General features: G+C 45.2%; 1 protein-coding gene across 1 annotated transcript in view; it reads right to left on the bottom strand.

Annotated features, from left to right (window-relative positions):
• Nucleotides 1–24,294, bottom strand: part of LOC309622014 (uncharacterized protein) — a 127,383-nt gene that overhangs the window by 102,137 nt on the left and 952 nt on the right. Inside the window, exons 3-4 of the mRNA XM_082409234.1 lie at nt 16,606–16,703; nt 8,018–8,115 (exon numbers count right to left, since the gene is read on the bottom strand). Of these exons, the coding sequence (XP_082265360.1) occupies nt 8,018–8,115; nt 16,606–16,703 (196 nt within the window). The remainder of the gene's footprint in view (nt 1–8,017; nt 8,116–16,605; nt 16,704–24,294) is intronic.

Raw genomic sequence — 24,294 nt, 5'->3', positions numbered from 1 at the left:
CAATTCAACATTTTAAGTGATATCTTCTAAATTGAATCAGAAGGACTATTTTCCTTTGTGTGATATGTAGGTTCTAAGGCAAGGCTGCTTTTCATTTTTACAGTTATTTCCTTCCTAACACAGAGAGCACATTGATCAACAGCCATCGTTCGCTTGTAGAGCTTAGCTACCGAAGAAGAAGAAGAAAAAGTCAAGCCCCACATCTCTAATTCCCCCCACTTAGGGAATTCCCTGGCGGTCCAGTGCTTAGGACTCGGTGCTTTCACGGCCAGGGCCACGCGGCGCGGCCAAAGAAACAAAACAAACAAACATCCACGTTTATCGAAAACCATATTGTGGAGTCCTGTGGATTTTCTTACATTTGAAAATCTTTTTTAATTGGATTCTAGGCATGATGGTTTTTTGAGGTTTTGGGATGCCATCTTCTTGGATGCTGAAGATGATTCTAATCTAAGTTCTAGGATAAATCCCAAAACCTTCCTGATACATTTTAAGCTTCCTTTCTGCTTATTATATAAGCTATATTCATTGAAATATATATTTCTCCTAGGCTTAATACCTCTTACTTGCTGGGTAAAAATATGAAGGAGCACAATAATGAAACTCTTTTACACTTATTATTTTGCTGTCTGCTTCGTACCGGTTTTCATTGAAATACTTGTCTATATGTGTTGTGGCTACCTATACATGCACATTTATTGCATTCTGTTGCTTGTTATGCATTTTTTACTGACATACCTTCTCTGTCTGTATGCATTGGCTAGGAATTCATTCACCTCTATCACCTCCATCGTGTTTTCTGGTTAACAGTATTCACTAAAATAGAGTGGGCAAAATTCACTTTCATAATATTGCATGGATGGTACAGAATGCCATTTGTTAGTAAATTCATTAGGCTTCGATACTTGCCACATACCCCAGTTTTCATTAATATCTATGGATTTCTTTTTCGTTAACGTAATATGCTTGTCATGATTTTTCTTTGTCTTTCTAGAACTTATTGTATCTTCCTCCATATAAATCATACGCAATAGATCAGCTTATTCATCTATTAATTATTACTGCTATTATTATTGGTGGTGGTGTTATAACCACTTTATAGGTGAGTAATCTGAAGTAATCAGATAACTTTTCGCTTTCCAAAAGCACTTAAGAAATCCACTTTCGGGTAATCATTTTGAGGTAGGATGAGAAACCAGGCTTGAAGAGGGCAAAAATGACTCTTTCAATTCACCAGTTGGACTGAGCTGTACGTCACCTCTAGGTAATAGCGTGGGAACTGCACAAGCAAAGGGAGACACTGAAGACGACAATGGTAATAGCCGTACTGTTTTCTAATGGACAAAAAAAATGCCTATATTATAAGTTCTATTTCTCCTGCTTTCTGGCAGTATCATGCTCAGAGTGGAGTCCTGGCAAGGAAGTCAGGATACTTAGGTTCTGAAACCTGGTAATGATACTAACATAATGAGAGAACTTGAACAAGTCAACCCGACCTCTCTGAGCCTCAGTTTCCTTACTCACGAAATGAGACTGAGAACATCGAAGTTCTCTAAGGGCCTCCTAGTTCTAAAATGCTTCCAGTCTAGGAAATAGCATAGAAGTCAATACGAGTGCAGGCTGAAGGGAAAGACAGGGCAGGGAGAAGGTTGCTTCCAGCCTAGAGAACAATCTCTGAACCACACCACTTGGCTCTTCTGCCCGTCTGTGCCCAAGATGGGAGCACAGGCAGTGAATAGAGAAGAGTGGAAAACTGCTCAGTCCTTACAGCCATCATCAACTGTCTGATTTTGGGTTTCTCAGGAAGTAGTGATAGTAGAGGTGTCCTGATAGCAAGAACCTTCAGATGATGCCGTTCCTCAAACGTAGTGAGAATTTCTCAACCTCCCTGAGTTTTTCATGACCCTCTTGTTCTTACAGAAAATTTCCAACATCCATCTCTACTTGGAACTCTAAATTCTCTGCAGCATTCTCCTCCTGTGGTGAGCAATGCAACTTCCCTAACACGAAGTGTCTGCAACTTCTCCAGAGTCTCTGCCCCTGCCGTCAGTTCGGCATCGGCTACCGGTACCCCTTTCCAGACACTCATGGGTAGTGCCTACCTTTACCAACATTCTAGCACGACTATGTTATCTGGAGTTACTGACCACAGCCAGATCTCCACTTCAGCTGCTTCCTATCCAGGTGTTCTTGAGTGGGACATCACAGCAAGCACTGAAAAGAATTCTTCTTCACTCGGAGACTTTACTCTGGCACTCACTGACCGCCACACAGCTGCCTCCTCCATGTTTCTGGCAGCCCAGTATGATAAAACTTCAGACGCCAAGAACATGGTCCCTCTACATCCATCGCTTTCTGCCAGCCTTGCTCAGGGAACACCATCTCAGATTCCAAATCAGGGGCAGAGCCGCCTGTCACTTCCCTGCCAGGAAGGAAGCCAGGTATATTACTATGACCAAGGCACACTGGGGTCTTTACTGTATGGAGAACTTGGCTCCTGCCCGCAATCCTACGGCTCGGCGTCATACACAGGAAGTCGGGCCTCTGGGCAACCAGAAATGGGAATGGGACCGAAGGAGATTCAGCCCACAAATATCCGACCACCAGCTTCCGCCTCTGCAGTCTGCCACCCTGTGTCTGCTCAACGCATCACAGAAACAAGTTTTCAAGGTGAGTATTAACAAACGCCAGAGAAAGTTGAAGAATGAGGTCGGCATTCAAAAATGGGGTCAAATCGACAGCTGGGAAGGGGTGTAGAGGCAGGTAGAATTTAGATCCTGAGCCTTTAATAACCACTACCTTCGCTCAGTGCCCTCTGTTTTTAGACTCTATATGAGAACACCTAGGGCTTCCCTGGTGGCGCCGTGGTTAAGAATCCGCCTGCCAATGCAATGCGGGGGACACGGGTTCGAGCCCTGGTCTGCGAAGATCCCACATGCCGTGCAGCAACTAAGCGCATGTGCCACAACGACGGAGCCTGCATTCTAGAGCCCGTGAGCCTCAACTACCGAAGCCCACGTGCCTACAGCCCACGCTCCGCAACAAGAGAAGCCACCGCGATGAGAAGCCCGCACACCGCAACCGAGAGTAGCCCCCGCTAGCCGCCAACTAGAGAAAGCCCGTGCACAGCAATGAGAGACCCAGTGCAGCCAAAAAAATAAATACGTAGAATAAATAAGTTCAAACAGTAAATAAATACATAAACATAAATTACAAAAAAAAAGAACACCTAATGCAGGTGGGAAGGTGGGAGGGCCACTGTAGAGGTCATCTATGCTACATGTACAAGAACCCCGAGAGCACACCAATCGGTACCACACTTTTCACTGCTGTAGCCGATCATTCCCCCTGTACTGCCACACTGTAGCACTCCCTTCCCTCATCTACTGCTATAGTCTCTTCGGAAGGTGTTTCAGAACTCTTGTTATCAGAGTGCCAGTTGAACTGTCCTCACTTCCGTCATTTATACCAGGATTGAAGACCTTGTGGTCCGAGATCCTGTCCAGAGAGCAAGCAGGCTAAGACTCTGTCTTTGTTGATGTATTTCATCAGCAAGGGCTCTACCCCCTCTCCTAGTTCATGGTGTGACGTGTTCTTGGCCTCTCGGGAAAGTGGGGAGAATGGAAAGGACCCTATATGAGAATGCTAGGCTTTGTAAAACATTTCAGGTTTTTAAAAATAAGACTCATTTTGTATTGGACTTATAACAGTCCTATGAAATACAAAGCGAGCCGAGAATCAGTGACAGGAAAGGCTCACCAGTAAGAATTACAACAGTCACCGCTTACCTCGTAGCATAGGGCACTGTCCATGATCCTTAAGAAGAGTTAGTAGAAATGCCTTGCCCATCTTGCCCCTGAACCCCTTGAAAGGTACATGACTGCTGTGTTGGTGTTTAGGGGGAGCATCTCACTTACCAGGGACTGACTTCTCCCTTGATCCCTTTGTAGTGATGGAGACCTCCCCCCTGGTGATGAAAAATTCCCTGGGATTGCAACCTCCAAGCCAGACGTTTTGTGTGACACAAAGTCAAGAACTCCCCGAGTCCTGCAGTAGCAGAAACAGCCACATACTTGAGAGTAACCCACCATCTGAACTTGGGGACATTTCAGTGACAGCTCCAGTCCAGAGTGCCAGGCGTCTCCTGGCCCTGCCTCCAGCTCCAAGCCAGGGACAAATAGAGAGTAAGCACGTGGATGATATCAAAACCAAGCTTTCAAAGCCTCTGGATGCCTACCAGATCCCAACAGAGAACCAAGATCCTCCACTACTCCCTTTAGGAATCCCTGATAGTCACCAGCCGCTGGCCTGCACCGATCCCCTCAGCCAAGAGGAGCAGCCTGGTTCTGAAAATGCTGATCTGGGAGAGAACAGCCGGAGTCGTCAGGACCTAGGGACACTTGAAAATGGGATTGAACCTAGCAGTGGTCTTGCAGACATTACTACACTGGCGGAGGATATTCACCTTCCCCAGCTCTTTAATCCTTTGAAAGATCTTGGTCAATCCCAAGGTCCCAACGTGATCAAAGCTAAAGACACCAGAGCCATTAAGGTGAATCAGGTGCAGGAAAAGCCAAGTGTCATAAAGGTTCCCTCTGATCAACCCAGGAAGAACAAACAGAAAGCCTCTGAGCCTATCAGTGGCGCTCCCAAGGCCAAAATCCAGCCAAAGAATCCAGAGTGACTGTTAGGGGGAGAAGTGGTTATATGCCACGCTGCAGTCAGTGACAGGGCTCCTGTGAACACGGCCAAGCACTCTCAAGGCAAACCTCAGAAAGCTGCATCCAGAAAGATCAGCAAAACTAAGAGCCACGGGCAGGAAAAGACCAAAAGGACCAGAGGGAGAAACAAGGCTGAAGAGAACAAGCAGTCAGGGAACAAAGTCAAGGCAGAAGAGAAGCCAGCAATCCCCCACACGAAGCGAAAGGAACACCAAACTGAGCTTCTCCAACAGAGCTTTCAAAAGCCTCGAACCTCCCTTGGCGTGCGCATGCTGGAGTCTGTGAAGGTTCTTCATGCGCTGGGGAAGAAGAATGAGACGAAAACTGGGCTCTCTTCCTGTCGGCTCTTGGGAAAGTCAAGCAACCCCAAAGACCCCCAGCCACCTCCAGCTATCCAGCCATGGCGGCATACCCCACGTGAGGGGAAGGGTCCTGAGAAAACGCAAGTCCAAGCCCAGAAACCAGACAGCAGTGCTGAAACAGAGTGTCCATCTCCAGCCCAGTATGAGCGGCCTCCTCCTGGGAAGGTCAAGTTGATACCTCTGCCTTTTTCTGCCTGGGACAAGCCTCAAGCTCGACCCGCTCCTCGGAGGCCACAGTCTCTGGCCTCACATCGGCCTGCTGGGGCTTACCGTGCCCAGCCTGGTTCTACTGACTCAGCTCAACCTGCTGCAGTCAATTCATCCCAGCCAGCTCCTGCCTCTTTGCCAGGCCCCGCCAAACCAGCTCAGCCAACTGTGACCAACCCAACCCAACCGGCTTGGACCAACCGTACCCAGCCTCGTGTCCCTCAGTCTGCTGCTCCTAGGCCTGCACCCTCCAAAACTTCATCTGGCGCTCCTCTCCAGCGGGAGCCTGTTCCCCCTGCTGTGAATAAGCGCCAGTCCCCACCCAAGCTCCAAACCCAATTTCTACTCCAAGACTTCAGCAAGCAACGAGTTCCATGGAGGGAACCCAACGTGCCTGAGCCAGTCATGTCAAAGCCCATCGAACAAGAGCAGAGGCCAGAGCGAGAGGCCATGAAGAGGCGGGCTCAACAACAACGGGAGAATGCTGCCGGATACACCTCTTCGGGCAAGCTGCAATTTTTCACCGAGAGGGAAAACGAAATGGAAATTGCCGACTACTACGGATACGTCAAGTGAGAGCTGCTAGGATTCTTGGTGCCACCTTGGCTACCAGCTGTTCTTCCATACACAGGTAAGATAGGTATAGAACTGAATAAGTAAATGGAATACAATTAATAGACGAGTAACAAACCTTTCGAATTTTCAGATGCTGCTAACTGGGGCGTGAGAAAGGAAGGACTGAAAGTTGGATGGGAGAATGAAGGAAAGGGGTAAAAACTGAGCAAAGAGGAAGGAACTTGGCCCAGGGCTAGGAAGGCCAAAAGAGACGTATGGATTTAGGAAAGGAAGCAGGAGCGAGGATGAAATGGCAGAAGTAAAAAGCAGGGTCAGAGGTCTGGGTTGAAAGAACACAATTGGAGTAGAGTTGAAGGTGACAGAAGATGAGTCTAGGTTTACTAGGAGAAATAGAAAAAGTCTCTCGGGGACGCTGGCCTTAAGTCTCACAACCACCAGATAGGTATTTCAGAAAACAAGAGGTTCAGGACACATCTCTGAAAGGTCTGAGTTGCCTTATTCAGGTGTGACTGTAGTGGGGGAATAGGGAAATCTACCAGAGAAGTGGCTAGGGCTCAGAGTTATCCTAGGGGCAGCTGACGACAGGGGCAGAGCCAAGGGAACTGCTGGATCAGGAGGCCCACGAACAAATCAGGGGCATAGCCGCCTGTCACTTCCCTGCCAGGAAGGAAGCCAGGTATATTACTGTAACCAAGGCACACTGGGGTCTTTACTGTATGGAGAACTTGGCTCCTGCCCGCAATCCTACGGCTCGGCGTCATACACAGGAAGTCGGGCCTCTGTGCAACCAGAAATGGGAATGGGACTGAAGGAGATTCAGCCCACAAATATCCGACCACCAGCTTCCACCTCTGCAGTCTGCCACCCTGTGTCTGCTCAACGCATCACAGAAACAAGTTTTCAAGGTGAGTATACAGACGGCAGAGAAAAGTTGAACAATGAGGTCAGCATTCAAAAATGGGGTCAAATCGACAGCTGGGAAGGGGTGTAGAGACAGGTAGAATTTAGATCCTGAGCCTTTAATAACCACTACCTTCTCTCAGTGCTCTCTGTTTTTAGACTCTATATGAGAACACCTAGGGCTTCCCTGGTGGCGCCGTGGTTAAGAATCCGCCTGCCAATGCAATGCGGGGGACACGGGTTCGAGCCCTGGTCTGCGAAGATCCCACATGCCGTGCAGCAACTAAGCGCGTGTGCCACAACGACGGAGCCTGCATTCTAGAGCCCGTGAGCCTCAACTACCGAAGCCCACGTGCCTACAGCCCACGCTCCGCAACAAGAGAAGCCACCGCGATGAGATGCCCGCACACCGCAACCGAGAGTAGCCCCCGCTAGCCGCCAACTAGAGAAAGCCCGTGCACAGCAATGAGAGACCCAGTGCAGCCAAAAAAATAAATACGTAGAATAAATAAGTTCAAACAGTAAATAAATACATAAACATAAATTACAAAAAAAAAGAACACCTAATGCAGGTGGGAAGGTGGGAGGGCCACTGTAGAGGTCATCTATGCTACATGTACAAGAACCCCGAGAGCACACCAATCGGTACCACACTTTTCACTGCTGTAGCCGATCATTCCCCCTGTACTGCCACACTGTAGCACTCCCTTCCCTCATCTACTGCTATAGTCTCTTCGGAAGGTGTTTCAGAACTCTTGTTATCAGAGTGCCAGTTGAACTGTCCTCACTTCCTTCATTTATACCAGGATTGAAGACCTTGTGGTCCGAGATCCTGTCCAGAGAGCAAGCAGGCTAAGACTCTGTCTTTGTTGATGTATTTCATCAGCAAGGGCTCTACCCCCTCTCCTAGTTCATGGTGTGACGTGTTCTTGGCCTCTCGGGAAAGTGGGGAGAATGGAAAGGACCCTATATGAGAATGCTAGGCTCTGTAAAACATTTCAGGTTTTTAAAAATAAGACTCATTTTGTATTGGACTTACAACAGTCCTATGAAATACAAAGAAAGCCGAGAATCAGTGACAGGAAAGGATCACCAGTAAGAACTACAACAGTCACCGCTTACCTCGTAGCATAGGGCACTGTCCGTGATCCTTAAGAAGAGTTAGTAGAAATGCCTTGCCCATCTTGCCCCTGAACCCCTTGAAAGGTACACGACTGCTGTGTTGGTGTTTAGGGGGAGCATCTCACTTACCAGGGACTGACTTCTCCCTTGATTCCTCTGTAGTGATGGAGACTTCCCCGCTGATGAAAAATTCCCTGGGATTGCAACCTCCAAGCCAGACAGCTTTCCTATGGAATGACAGAGAACTTGTCAAGGTGAAACACCAGTCTGCGGGAGAAAGGGAAGAAGAGAATGATGGAAATCGTTTCTGGGAAACTATTTTTACATTATGTGTTGTTTGTTCCCGGTAAATAAACTGAAATCTTCTTAACAGTAAAACAAAATCTAAACCACTAAAGCCAATAATACAGGAGTATAACGTTCGAAAAAAATTTCTTTGGCTGCGCAGCATGTGGGATCTTAGCTCCCCAACCAGGGATTGAACCCACGCCTGCTGCATTGGAAGCGCAGAGTCTTCACCACGGGACCACCGGGGAAGTCCCAGGACTATCACTTTTAAAGGAGAAGGTACAAACCCCTCGGTTCTATGAACTGGAGATTTTTAGTAAGAAGTCAATATATTTGTTGTTAGGCACATTTTATGTTAGGCTGTCTCCCTGCACAGGATGCAGGCGCCTTGAGAATGGAAGTCATATCCCTCTATAGTACGTCCCTCTTCTTTCTGCTTTGCAGTTTGCTGCTCCACTTGTTCAACCCCACCTAGTAATAACCTATACTTCCCCATCTGGAAAACAGACAAAAGGCAACCAAACAACGCAAAGGTCTCAACAAATAAGGGGTATCCAAAACCAGAGATGGCCAGAACTTCTGTACCCCTGATGAAATAGTCCTCATACAAAACCTGATAATCAAATTCCTTAATGCTAGGAATCACAGTGAAAAATAGTATCTGAACTGACTTCTGTCAGATGAGTGAGAACTAAGGTTAATTCAGTGTATCTGAAGCATAGAAAGTGAGGGCAAAAGTGGCACAAGATGGGACTAGAGAAGCAGAGAGGATTCTAGACCACGCAGAGTCTTAAAGGCCAACAGTGTGTTTTCTATTCTCAAAACAATGCTTGTGAGCGATGTTTATGAGCAACGTTCCAACTTGCTTTGAAGGTTTCTTGTGTGAAGAGTGGATTGGAAGGAAACAAGATATATGGACACTAGTTAGGACCTAATCGCAACAGACAGGCAAGTTCAGTATTAGGAAGTTGAGGAAGAGCTGGCTGACAGATTCCAAAGAAATTCAGGAGATGAACTGAAGCGGGCTTAATGGGGTAGGAGATGGAGGAAAGGAAGGTCTTAGGGAATTCAAGGGTTTACTGCACACATGAGCAAAGTCTCAAAATTAATCATTTGAACGTACAGAGGCGGATCTCCCAAATGACACCGGTTAGGAAGCAACGGTACGCCCTTTAGAATTCCTAGAGACAACACAAATCAACTGTTTCGATGGAAAATTCGGCGGGACTCTTGATTTCCATGGGAATACAGAGAAAAGAGACACTGATCTGGCTTGCAGGTATATTTAGGAAGTTGTTAGCCGGACATCACCTACTAGTATCATGTAAGTAGGCCGTCCGAAGTAGGAAGCTTAGGGGAAAAACCTGGAGGAAAACTTAAAAGCTTAAGCCACACCTCTACACTACACCACCTTTCACAATTTCTTCTCAGATAAGCATCATCCCCATCAGTGAAGAAACTCGTACCTCATAATAGGAAAAACAGGCCTAAAGATTCAATGTGTGTCTTGGGAGGTCCCATCTATGCGATATCTTCCTGGGACCAGAAAAGGCCCCAGGAAGATCAATCTCTGCACCCCTGAAAGCTTACCACCAAGGAAAATGACTAGGTCCATAGATTTCCTCCCTCAAACCAGCTTACCTCACACATAGATCATTAGCAACTCCGCCCTTACTCACATTATCACAGTCACAAGAGTGGTTAGGGAGAAAAGCACTAACCAGGGGAACTAAAACAGAGGCAATCCAGGCCAAGCTGGGCTGGTGGCAGATATCTGCTCCTTACGCTCGGGTGCATAATGCGACTCACCACAGTGCCTTTTTCACAGACCCTTTTGAACGTTTCTCCACAGAATCCAACAGCTCAAGTTAGTTCATGACGCTTCAAGGTCAACAATCGTCAAGAGAAAAACATGCAATATGTCTTACAATGTTGGATTCCTTACAAACAGGACAAGGAGATAACCATGTAGACAAAACCAGAGCATTTGAAAACATCTGTATTCTACAAACACACCAGTGAATGCTATAAATAAGGTACTATGACATAAAACAAAATGAAAACTAGATGTGAGACTGTTCTCTTCAGTGTACAGACTTCATGGCAGTTGCTGCACACTATCTAGCTACTTAGATCTTTAACTCTCTGTTCTGTTAATACCAAATGAGGCCCAAGTGTGTCAACCTGTTTCCCACAGAAACCAAAAAGTCTACATGCATCTCTTTTCTCCTGTGCCCTTTCACCTTACCTGCTCCCAATTCTCCACCAACGTCCTCCTCTTTCTCTAATTATTCTCCTCTTCATTTTGCTTGGCCTTGCCCCCAAGCATGCAAGACAGAGAGTCCTAGAGGTCCAAGATTCTAGAGTGGCTGTTTGCAAGGCGGAGGAGATTACAGTAACTGCCACACTGTATATACTTCTGTGCAAAGAAAAAGGGACAGTGTTCAGAATGTCTCTCACATATAACAAGAGCTGGAGATGGCAGGATACCTGTGTGGCCCAAGGAACTAGAGCTAGCAAATTATGGGCCAAACAATTGCAACCAAAGGCTGGAAGAGGAAAGGTCTGCAACCAGCTCTGTCTCCTAGCTCTCTGGTATTTGCTGCCAACGGGCAGAGTCTATTTCGTGAAGCATCAAGCACTGAAAAGAAGACTCCTGCTGCTGGAAGTTGACAGGAAGTAACGTCCAATGCAAGATCAAGGCTTGTCCTCGAAGCAATGCCCATAATGGAAGAAAAAAAAAAAAGAGAAAGCGGAAGAGAAATGTTAAGTCGCAAGTCCAACCTGGCCCCCAGCCTAGCCTAGCCCAGCCCAAGGAAGGTAGGAGTCAAGGAGAAGAAACTAAAAGAGAAGAGCCTTGGACCACAACATTCTCCACAAGGTACACTCAAGAAACTTCACCCTACTCTTGAACCAAGTTACAAAAAGAGCTTCTTAATCCCTACTTTGGCTCCTTAAAAGCTGCTATCAGTTCACTCATTAGACACATATGATTTCAGAACAACTGTAATAGTTCAAACTAGATGGCTCTTTCCTTCCTAAGGATTATTAATTAAATAAGATCTATATAGCTCTAAGTATATGATACATAAAATAGAATACTCTGTAGAATATAAGTAACTCTTAGTTCAGTGTATTAATGAACGTCTGTAAGAAATGTTGCAATGATTTCCCTAATGGAAGAGCCTGGGGGAGGTAAATCTGTCTTCTAGGATTTCCTCCCCAGAGCTCAGAAACTCAGGTGTTGTTTTAGCTCTCCTACACTCTCTTCACCCAAGCCCGCCTTCCTGTTGGGGATCGGACCTCCCTACTGGCTCTCTCATACCTTTCAACTGCCTGCTTTGTGACATCACTCTCCTACCAAACCTACTACCACTTGGTAGAGCCTTGGGGTTTCCGTGGAGCTGTTTGGACCAGTAACCAGTGACCTCTGTACTGGACACGTGCGCCGTTCAGCTGCAGCCACTCAGACATCCTCTAGTGTTGTCTCCTCATCCCTTGTACCTGCAGTGGATGCTTCCTCTTCTCTGACCATGTCAGGTAAGAAAAGAAACTTTGGAAAGTTTTGCGTTCGATTTCTTTTGCCCCTAAATTGAGTAGGAGATTCAAAATAGCATGGAATAATGAGGGAAAGTATTGAACTACACGTCTGGAGACCTAATTTCACTTTTGACTTTGACGTTTACTATCTGTGTGACTTTGGACAAATCACTGGCTGTCGTCTCACAAAGCCTGTTGCTTTCCTTAACTGTTACGTTAGGATACCACGTTGGGTTGATCACTCTGATCCCCTTCTTTTCCAGTATTGAGCCTTAAAGGGTACCCATGTAGAAAACGAAATCAGACACTTCTCAAGAGTGTTTCAACAGAAACATAGAAAAGCCAGGGGACATAGAAAACTAGCAATATATACCAAGATGTTTCATCTCTAATGGTCTCCCTCCACTAGGATTTCGACTAGTTGAAAAGAGAGAATAGGGAGAGAGGATGGAGAGTACTGGGCTCTACAGGGAGGCACAGAGTCGAGCGTAAGGAAGTTTAGGATGGTTTTCATTAGCACAGGCCAACAGGCACCAAGAGATGGGAGAAAATGTAAGAATGAAGAGGGAAAGCATAGAGGAGCTCTCAAGAAAAACAGAGTTTGCAATGGAATGCTGATGGGAACCAAAGATTTTCAATTAAAGCAGAAACAGCACAGAGGGAAACCTGCTCAGAGCAGGGCAAAACCAAGTTGATGGTAGCAAACCCTTACATTAACAGACTAAGAAGGAAAGTAAGGCCAGAACAGGGGATCACCAGGAAAGGCAGCTTATCAGAAAAGTCATACTCCGTTTTCTTTCTTTTATTGCCTCTCTGAATACAGTTGGCCACTTGACAGTTTTGAATATAAACATTTTAGAAATACGTTTTAGAAATGATGCCTCCTATAAGCAAGCAACCACAGTGGTTATCTAGGGGGCTGCTTTTCAGTGTTTTATTCTTTCTAATTTTTAAACTAGGTAGACATTTCACCAATTCAACATTTTAAGTGATATCTTCTAAATTGAATCAGAAGGACTATTTTCCTTTGTGTGATATGTAGGTTCTAAGGCAAGGCTGCTTTTCATTTTTACAGTTATTTCCTTCCTAACACAGAGAGCACATTGATCAACAGCCATCGTTCGCTTGTAGAGCTTAGCTACCGAAGAAGAAGAAGAAAAAGTCAAGCCCCACATCTCTAATTCCCCCCACTTAGGGAATTCCCTGGCGGTCCAGTGCTTAGGACTCGGTGCTTTCACGGCCAGGGCCACGCGGCGCGGCCAAAGAAACAAAACAAACAAACATCCACGTTTATCGAAAACCATATTGTGGAGTCCTGTGGATTTTCTTACATTTGAAAATCTTTTTTAATTGGATTCTAGGCATGATGGTTTTTTGAGGTTTTGGGATGCCATCTTCTTGGATGCTGAAGATGATTCTAATCTAAGTTCTAGGATAAATCCCAAAACCTTCCTGATACATTTTAAGCTTCCTTTCTGCTTATTATATAAGCTATATTCATTGAAATATATATTTCTCCTAGGCTTAATACCTCTTACTTGCTGGGTAAAAATATGAAGGAGCACAATAATGAAACTCTTTTACACTTATTATTTTGCTGTCTGCTTCGTACCGGTTTTCATTGAAATACTTGTCTATATGTGTTGTGGCTACCTATACATGCACATTTATTGCATTCTGTTGCTTGTTATGCATTTTTTACTGACATACCTTCTCTGTCTGTATGCATTGGCTAGGAATTCATTCACCTCTATCACCTCCATCGTGTTTTCTGGTTAACAGTATTCACTAAAATAGAGTGGGCAAAATTCACTTTCATAATATTGCATGGATGGTACAGAATGCCATTTGTTAGTAAATTCATTAGGCTTCGATACTTGCCACATACCCCAGTTTTCATTAATATCTATGGATTTCTTTTTCGTTAACGTAATATGCTTGTCATGATTTTTCTTTGTCTTTCTAGAACTTATTGTATCTTCCTCCATATAAATCATACGCAATAGATCAGCTTATTCATCTATTAATTATTACTGCTATTATTATTGGTGGTGGTGTTATAACCACTTTATAGGTGAGTAATCTGAAGTAATCAGATAACTTTTCCCTTTCCAAAAGCACTTAAGAAATCCACTTTCGGGTAATCATTTTGAGGTAGGATGAGAAACCAGGCTTGAAGAGGGCAAAAATGACTCTTTCAATTCACCAGTTGGACTGAGCTGTACGTCACCTCTAGGTAATAGCGTGGGAACTGCACAAGCAAAGGGAGACACTGAAGACGACAATGGTAATAGCCGTACTGTTTTCTAATGGACAAAAAAAATGCCTATATTATAAGTTCTATTTCTCCTGCTTTCTGGCAGTATCATGCTCAGAGTGGAGTCCTGGCAAGGAAGTCAGGATACTTAGGTTCTGAAACCTGGTAATGATACTAACATAATGAGAGAACTTGAACAAGTCAACCCGACCTCTCTGAGCCTCAGTTTCCTTACTCACGAAATGAGACTGAGAACATCGAAGTTCTCTAAGGGCCTCCTAGTTCTAAAATGCTTCCAGTCTAGGAAATAGCATAGAAGTCAATACGAGTGCAGGCTGAAGGGAAAGACAGGGCAGGGAGAAGGTTGCTTCCAGCCTAGAGAACAATCTCTGAACCACACCACTTGGCTCTTCTGCCCGTCTGTGCCCAAGATGGGAGCACAGGCAGTGAATAGAGAAGAGTGGAAAACTGCTCAGTCCTTACAGCCATCATCAACTGTCTGATTTTGGGTTTCTCAGGAAGTAGTGATAGTAGAGGTGTCCTGATAGCAAGAACCTTCAGATGATGCCGTTCCTCAAACGTAGTGAGAATTTCTCAACCTCCCTGAGTTTTTCATGACCCTCTTGTTCTTACAGAAAATTTCCAACATCCATCTCTACTTGGAACTCTAAATTCTCTGCAGCATTCTCCTCCTGTGGTGAGCAATGCAACTTCCCTAACACGAAGTGTCTGCAACTTCTCCAGAGTCTCTGCCCCTGCCGTCAGTTCGGCATCGGCTACCGGTACCCCTTTCCAGACACTCATGGGTAGTGCCTACCTTTACCAACATTCTAGCACGACTATGTTATCTGGAGTTACTGACCACAGCCAGATCTCCACTTCAGCTGCTTCCTATCCAGGTGTTCTTGAGTGGGACATCACAGCAAGCACTGAAAAGAATTCTTCTTCACTCGGAGACTTTACTCTGGCACTCACTGACCGCCACACAGCTGCCTCCTCCATGTTTCTGGCAGCCCAGTATGATAAAACTTCAGACGCCAAGAACATGGTCCCTCTACATCCATCGCTTTCTGCCAGCCTTGCTCAGGGAACACCATCTCAGATTCCAAATCAGGGGCAGAGCCGCCTGTCACTTCCCTGCCAGGAAGGAAGCCAGGTATATTACTATGACCAAGGCACACTGGGGTCTTTACTGTATGGAGAACTTGGCTCCTGCCCGCAATCCTACGGCTCGGCGTCATACACAGGAAGTCGGGCCTCTGGGCAACCAGAAATGGGAATGGGACCGAAGGAGATTCAGCCCACAAATATCCGACCACCAGCTTCCGCCTCTGCAGTCTGCCACCCTGTGTCTGCTCAACGCATCACAGAAACAAGTTTTCAAGGTGAGTATTAACAAACGCCAGAGAAAGTTGAAGAATGAGGTCGGCATTCAAAAATGGGGTCAAATCGACAGCTGGGAAGGGGTGTAGAGGCAGGTAGAATTTAGATCCTGAGCCTTTAATAACCACTACCTTCGCTCAGTGCCCTCTGTTTTTAGACTCTATATGAGAACACCTAGGGCTTCCCTGGTGGCGCCGTGGTTAAGAATCCGCCTGCCAATGCAATGCGGGGGACACGGGTTCGAGCCCTGGTCTGCGAAGATCCCACATGCCGTGCAGCAACTAAGCGCATGTGCCACAACGACGGAGCCTGCATTCTAGAGCCCGTGAGCCTCAACTACCGAAGCCCACGTGCCTACAGCCCACGCTCCGCAACAAGAGAAGCCACCGCGATGAGATGCCCGCACACCGCAACCGAGAGTAGCCCCCGCTAGCCGCCAACTAGAGAAAGCCCGTGCACAGCAATGAGAGACCCAGTGCAGCCAAAAAAATAAATACGTAGAATAAATAAGTTCAAACAGTAAATAAATACATAAACATAAATTACAAAAAAAAAGAACACCTAATGCAGGTGGGAAGGTGGGAGGGCCACTGTAGAGGTCATCTATGCTACATGTACAAGAACCCCGAGAGCACACCAATCGGTACCACACTTTTCACTGCTGTAGCCGATCATTCCCCCTGTACTGCCACACTGTAGCACTCCCTTCCCTCATCTACTGCTATAGTCTCTTCGGAAGGTGTTTCAGAACTCTTGTTATCAGAGTGCCAGTTGAACTGTCCTCACTTCCTTCATTTATACCAGGATTGAAGACCTTGTGGTCCGAGATCCTGTCCAGAGAGCAAGCAGGCTAAGACTCTGTCTTTGTTGATGTATTTCATCAGCAAGGGCTCTACCCCCTCTCCTAGTTCATGGTGTGACGTGTTCTTGGCCTCTCGGGAAAGTGGGGAGAATGGAAAGGACCCTATATGAGAATGCTAGGCTCTGTAAAACATTTCAGGTTTTTAAAAATAAGACTCATTTTGTATTGGACTTACAACAGTCCTATGAAATACAAAGAAAGCCGAGAATCAGTGACAGGAAAGGATCACCAGTAAGAACTACAACAGTCACCGCTTACCTCGTAGCATAGGGCACTGTCCGTGATCCTTAAGAAGAGTTAGTAGAAATGCCTTGCCCATCTTGCCCCTGAACCCCTTGAAAGGTACACGACTGCTGTGTTGGTGTTTAGGGGGAGCATCTCACTTACCAGGGACTGACTTCTCCCTTGATTCCTCTGTAGTGATGGAGACTTCCCCGCTGATGAAAAATTCCCTGGGATTGCAACCTCCAAGCCAGACAGCTTTCCTATGGAATGACAGAGAACTTGTCAAGGTGAAACACCAGTCTGCGGGAGAAAGGGAAGAAGAGAATGATGGAAATCGTTTCTGGGAAACTATTTTTACATTATGTGTTGTTTGTTCCCGGTAAATAAACTGAAATCTTCTTAACAGTAAAACAAAATCTAAACCACTAAAGCCAACAATACAGGAGTATAACGTTCGAAAAAAATTTCTTTGGCTGCGCAGCATGTGGGATCTTAGCTCCCCAACCAGGGATTGAACCCACGCCTGCTGCATTGGAAGCGCAGAGTCTTCACCACGGGACCACCGGGGAAGTCCCAGGACTATCACTTTTAAAGGAGAAGGTACAAACCCCTCGGTTCTATGAACTGGAGATTTTTAGTAAGAAGTCAATATATTTGTTGTTAGGCACATTTTATGTTAGGCTGTCTCCCTGCACAGGATGCAGGCGCCTTGAGAATGGAAGTCATATCCCTCTATAGTACGTCCCTCTTCTTTCTGCTTTGCAGTTTGCTGCTCCACTTGTTCAACCCCACCTAGTAATAACCTATACTTCCCTTGTTCCTGTTTTCCCATCTGGAAAACAGACAAAAGGCAACCAAACAACGCAAAGGTCTCAACAAATAAGGGATATCCAAAACCAGAGATGGCCAGAACTTCTGTACCCCTGATGAAATAGTCCTCATACAAAACCTGATAATCAAATTCCTTAATGCTAGGAATCACAGTGAAAAATAGTATCTGAACCGACTTCTGTCAGATGAGTGAGAACTAAGGTTAATTCAGTGTATCTGAAGCATAGAAAGTGAGGGCAAAAGTGGCACAAGATGGGGCTAGAGAAGCAGAGAGGATTCTAGACCACGCAGAGTCTTAAAGGCCAACAGTGTGTTTTCTATTCTCAAAACAATGTTTGTGAGCGATGTTTATGAGCAACGTTCCAACTTGCTTTGAAGGTTTCTTGTGTGAAGAGTGGATTGGAAGGAAACAAGATATATGGACGCCAGTTAGGACCTAATCGCAACAGACAGGCAAGTTCAGTATTAGGAAGTTGAGGAAGAGCTGGCTGACAGATTCCAAAGAAATTCAGGAGATGAACTGAAGCGGGCTTAATGGGGTAGGAGATGGAGGAAAGGAAGGTCTTAGGGAATTCAAGGGTTTACTGCACACATGAGCAAAGTCTCAAAATTAATCATTTGAACGTACAGAGGTGGATCTCCCAAATGACACCGGTTAGGAAGCAACGGTACGCCCTTTAGAATTCCTAGAGACAACACAAATCAACTGTTTCGATGGAAAATTCGGCGGGACTCTTGATTTCCATGGGAATACAGAGAAAAGAGACACTGATCTGGCTTGCAGGTATATTTAGGAAGTTGTTAGCCGGACATCACCTACTAGTATCATGTAAGTAGGCCGTCCGAAGTAGGAAGCTTAGGGGAAAAACCTGGAGGAAAACTTAAAAGCTTAAGCCACACCTCTACACTACACCACCTTTCACAATTTCTTCTCAGATAAGCATCATCCCCATCAGTGAAGAAACTCGTACCTCATAATAGGAAAAACAGGCCTAAAGATTCAATGTGTGTCTTGGGAGGTCCCATCTATGCGATATCTTCCTGGGACCAGAAAAGGCCCCAGGAAGATCAATCTCTGCACCCCTGAAAGCTTACCACCAAGGAAAATGACTAGGTCCATAGATTGCCTCCCTCAAACCAGCTTACCTCACACATAGATCATTAGCAACTCCGCCCTTACTCACATTATCACAGTCACAAGAGTGGTTAGGGAGAAAAGCACTAACCAGGGGAACTAAAACAGAGGCAATCCAGGCCAAGCTGGGCTGGTGGCAGATATCTGCTCCTTACGCTCGGGTGCATAATGCGACTCACCACAGTGCCTTTTTCACAGACCCTTTTGAACGTTTCTCCACAGAATCCAACAGCTCAAGTTAGTTCATGACGCTTCAAGGTCAACAATCGTCAAGAGAAAAACATGCAATATGTCTTACAATGTTGGATTCCTTACAAACAGGACAAGGAGATAACCATGTAGACAAAACCAGAGCATTTGAAAACATCTGTATTCTACAAACACACCAGTGAATGCTATAAATAAGGTACTATGACATAAAACAAAATGAAAACTAGATGTGAGACTGTTCTCTTCAGTGTACAGACTTCATGGCAGTTGCTGCACACTATCTAGCTACTTAGATCTTTAACTCTCTGTTCTGTTAATACCAAATGAGGCCCAAGTGTGTCAACCTGTTTCCCACAGAAACCAAAAAGTCTACATGCATCTCTTTTCTCCTGTGCCCTTTCACCTTACCTGCTCCCAATTCTCCACCAACGTCCTCCTCTTTCTCTAATTATTCTCCTCTTCATTTTGCTTGGCCTTGCCCCCAAGCATGCAAGACAGAGAGTCCTAGAGGTCCAAGATTCTAGAGTGGCTGTTTGCAAGGCGGAGGAGATTACAGTAACTGCCACACTGTATATACTTCTGTGCAAAGAAAAAGGGACAGTGTTCAGAATGTCTCTCACATATAACAAGAGCTGGAGATGGCAGGATACCTGTGTGGCCCAAGGAACTAGAGCTAGCAAATTATGGGCCAAACAATTGCAACCAAAGGCTGGAAGAGGAAAGGTCTGCAACCAGCTCTGTCTCCTAGCTCTCTGGTATTTGCTGCCAACGGGCAGAGTCTATTTCGTGAAGCATCAAGCACTGAAAAGAAGACTCCTGCTGCTGGAAGTTGACAGGAAGTAACGTCCAATGCAAGATCAAGGCTTGTCCTCGAAGCAATGCCCATAATGGAAGAAAAAAAAAAAAGAGAAAGCGGAAGAGAAACGTTAAGTCGCAAGTCCAACCTGGCCCCCAGCCTAGCCCAGCCCAAGGAAGGTAGGAGTCAAGGAGAAGAAACTAAAAGAGAAGAGCCTTGGACCACAACATTCTCCACAAGGTACACTCAAGAAACTTCACCCTACTCTTGAACCAAGTTACAAAAAGAGCTTCTTAATCCCTACTTTGGCTCCTTAAAAGCTGCTATCAGTTCACTCATTAGACACATATGATTTCAGAACAACTGTAATAGTTCAAACTAGATGGCTCTTTCCTTCCTAAGGATTATTAATTAAAGAAGATCTATATAGCTCTAAGTATATGATACATAAAATAGAATACTCTGTAGAATATAAGTAACTCTTAGTTCAGTGTATTAATGAACGTCTGTAAGAAATGTGGCAATGATTTCCCTAATGGAAGAGCCTGGGGGAGGTAAATCTGTCTTCTAGGATTTCCTCCCCAGAGCTCAGAAACTCAGGTGTTGTTTTAGCTCTCCTACACTCTCTTCACCCAAGCCCGCCTTCCTGTTGGGGATCGGACCTCCCTATTGGCTCTCTCATACCTTTCAACTGCCTGCTTTGTGACATCACTCTCCTACCAAACCTACTACCACTTGGTAGAGTCTTGGGGTTTCCGTGGAGCTGTTTGGACCAGTAACCAGTGACCTCTGTACTGGACACGTGCGCCGTTCAGCTGCAGCCACTCAGACATCCTCTAGTGTTGTCTCCTCATCCCTTGTACCTGCAGTGGATGCTTCCTCTTCTCTGACCATGTCAGGTAAGAAAAGAAACTTTGGAAAGTTTTGCGTTCGATTTCTTTTGCCCCTAAATTGAGTAGGAGATTCAAAATAGCATGGAATAATGAGGGAAAGTATTGAACTACACGTCTGGAGACCTAATTTCACTTTTGACTTTGACGTTTACTATCTGTGTGACTTTGGACAAATCACTGGCTGTCGTCTCACAAAGCCTGTTGCTTTCCTTAACTGTTACGTTAGGATACCACGTTGGGTTGATCACTCTGATCCCCTTCTTTTCCAGTATTGAGCCTTAAAGGGTACCCATGTAGAAAACGAAATCAGACACTTCTCAAGAGTGTTTCAACAGAAACATAGAAAAGCCAGGGGACATAGAAAACTAGCAATATATACCAAGATGTTTCATCTCTAATGGTCTCCCTCCACTAGGATTTCGACTAGTTGAAAAGAGAGAATAGGGAGAGAGGATGGAGAGTACTGGGCTCTACAGGGAGGCACAGAGTCGAGCGTAAGGAAGTTTAGGATGGTTTTCATTAGCACAGGCCAACAGGCACCAAGAGATGGGAGAAAATGTAAGAATGAAGAGGGAAAGCATAGAGGAGCTCTCAAGAAAAACGGAGTTTGCAATGGAATGCTGATGGGAACCAAAGATTTTCAATTAAAGCAGAAACAGCACAGAGGGAAACCTGCTCAGAGCAGGGCAAAACCAAGTTGATGGTAGCAAACCCTTACATTAACAGACTAAGAAGGAAAGTAAGGCCAGAACAGGGGATCACCAGGAAAGGCAGCTTATCAGAAAAGTCATACTCCGTTTTCTTTCTTTTATTGCCTCTCTGAATACAGTTGGCCACTTGACAGTTTTGAATATAAACATTTTAGAAATACGTTTTAGAAATGATGCCTCCTATAAACAAGCAACCACAGTGGTTATCTAGGGGGCTGCTTTTCAGTGTTTTATTCTTTCTAATTTTTAAACTAGGTAGACATTTCACCAATTCAACATTTTAAGTGATATCTTCTAAATTGAATCAGAAGGACTATTTTCCTTGGTGTGATATGTAGGTTCTAAGGCAAGGCTGCTTTTCATTTTTACAGTTATTTCCTTCCTAACACAGAGAGCACATTGATCAACAGCCATCGTTCGCTTGTAGAGCTTAGCTACCGAAGAAGAAGAAGAAAAAGTCAAGCCCCACATCTCTAATTCCCCCCACTTAGGGAATTCCCTGGCGGTCCAGTGCTTAGGACTCGGTGCTTTCACGGCCAGGGCCACGCGGCGCGGCCAAAGAAACAAAACAAACAAACATCCACGTTTATCGAAAACCATATTGTGGAGTCCTGTGGATTTTCTTACATTTGAAAATCTTTTTTAATTGGATTCTAGGCATGATGGTTTTTTGAGGTTTTGGGATGCCATCTTCTTGGATGCTGAAGATGATTCTAATCTAAGTTCTAGGATAAATCCAAAAACCTTCCTGATACATTTTAAGCTTCCTTTCTGCTTATTATATAAGCTATATTCATTGAAATATATATTTCTCCTAGGCTTAATACCTCTTACTTGCTGGGTAAAAATATGAAGGAGCACAATAATGAAACTCTTTTACACTTATTATTTTGCTGTCTGCTTCGTACCGGTTTTCATTGAAATACTTGTCTATATGTGTTGTGGCTACCTATACATGCACATTTATTGCATTCTGTTGCTTGTTATGCATTTTTTACTGACATACCTTCTCTGTCTGTATGCATTGGCTAGGAATTCATTCACCTCTATCACCTCCATCGTGTTTTCTGGTTAACAGTATTCACTAAAATAGAGTGGGCAAAATTCACTTTCATAATATTGCATGGATGGTACAGAATGCCATTTGTTAGTAAATTCATTAGGCTTCGATACTTGCCACATACCCCAGTTTTCATTAATATCTATGGATTTCTTTTTCGTTAACGTAATATGCTTGTCATGATTTTTCTTTGTCTTTCTAGAACTTATTGTATCTTCCTCCATATAAATCATACGCAATAGATCAGCTTATTCATCTATTAATTATTACTGCTATTATTATTGGTGGTGGTGTTATAACCACTTTATAGGTGAGTAATCTGAAGTAATCAGATAACTTTTCCCTTTCCAAAAGCACTTAAGAAATCCACTTTCGGGTAATCATTTTGAGGTAGGATGAGAAACCAGGCTTGAAGAGGGCAAAAATGACTCTTTCAATTCACCAGTTGGACTGAGCTGTACGTCACCTCTAGGTAATAGCGTGGGAACTGCACAAGCAAAGGGAGACACTGAAGACGACAATGGTAATAGCCGTACTGTTTTCTAATGGACAAAAAAAATGCCTATATTATAAGTTCTATTTCTCCTGCTTTCTGGCAGTATCATGCTCAGAGTGGAGTCCTGGCAAGGAAGTCAGGATACTTAGGTTCTGAAACCTGGTAATGATACTAACATAATGAGAGAACTTGAACAAGTCAACCCGACCTCTCTGAGCCTCAGTTTCCTTACTCACGAAATGAGACTGAGAACATCGAAGTTCTCTAAGGGCCTCCTAGTTCTAAAATGCTTCCAGTCTAGGAAATAGCATAGAAGTCAATACGAGTGCAGGCTGAAGGGAAAGACAGGGCAGGGAGAAGGTTGCTTCCAGCCTAGAGAACAATCTCTGAACCACACCACTTGGCTCTTCTGCCCGTCTGTGCCCAAGATGGGAGCACAGGCAGTGAATAGAGAAGAGTGGAAAACTGCTCAGTCCTTACAGCCATCATCAACTGTCTGATTTTGGGTTTCTCAGGAAGTAGTGATAGTAGAGGTGTCCTGATAGCAAGAACCTTCAGATGATGCCGTTCCTCAAACGTAGTGAGAATTTCTCAACCTCCCTGAGTTTTTCATGACCCTCTTGTTCTTACAGAAAATTTCCAACATCCATCTCTACTTGGAACTCTAAATTCTCTGCAGCATTCTCCTCCTGTGGTGAGCAATGCAACTTCCCTAACACGAAGTGTCTGCAACTTCTCCAGAGTCTCTGCCCCTGCCGTCAGTTCGGCATCGGCTACCGGTACCCCTTTCCAGACACTCATGGGTAGTGCCTACCTTTACCAACATTCTAGCACGACTATGTTATCTGGAGTTACTGACCACAGCCAGATCTCCACTTCAGCTGCTTCCTATCCAGGTGTTCTTGAGTGGGACATCACAGCAAGCACTGAAAAGAATTCTTCTTCACTCGGAGACTTTACTCTGGCACTCACTGACCGCCACACAGCTGCCTCCTCCATGTTTCTGGCAGCCCAGTATGATAAAACTTCAGACGCCAAGAACATGGTCCCTCTACATCCATCGCTTTCTGCCAGCCTTGCTCAGGGAACACCATCTCAGATTCCAAATCAGGGGCAGAGCTGCCTGTCACTTCCCTGCCAGGAAGGAAGCCAGGTATATTACTATGACCAAGGCACACTGGGGTCTTTACTGTATGGAGAACTTGGCTCCTGCCCGCAATCCTACGGCTCGGCGTCATACACAGGAAGTCGGGCCTCTGGGCAACCAGAAATGGGAATGGGACCGAAGGAGATTCAGCCCACAAATATCCGACCACCAGCTTCCGCCTCTGCAGTCTGCCACCCTGTGTCTGCTCAACGCATCACAGAAACAAGTTTTCAAGGTGAGTATTAACAAACGCCAGAGAAAGTTGAAGAATGAGGTCGGCATTCAAAAATGGGGTCAAATCGACAGCTGGGAAGGGGTGTAGAGGCAGGTAGAATTTAGATCCTGAGCCTTTAATAACCACTACCTTCGCTCAGTGCCCTCTGTTTTTAGACTCTATATGAGAACACCTAGGGCTTCCCTGGTGGCGCCGTGGTTAAGAATCCGCCTGCCAATGCAATGCGGGGGACACGGGTTCGAGCCCTGGTCTGCGAAGATCCCACATGCCGTGCAGCAACTAAGCGCATGTGCCACAACGACGGAGCCTGCATTCTAGAGCCCGTGAGCCTCAACTAC

This window comes from Balaenoptera borealis, assembly GCF_965194805.1.
Source record: "Balaenoptera borealis genome assembly, contig: HAP1_SCAFFOLD_1392, whole genome shotgun sequence".
NCBI classification, from domain to species: domain Eukaryota; kingdom Metazoa; phylum Chordata; class Mammalia; order Artiodactyla; family Balaenopteridae; genus Balaenoptera; species Balaenoptera borealis.
Note: the sequence above shows the minus strand (reverse complement) of the source record. Positions and strands in the feature narration are given on the sequence as shown.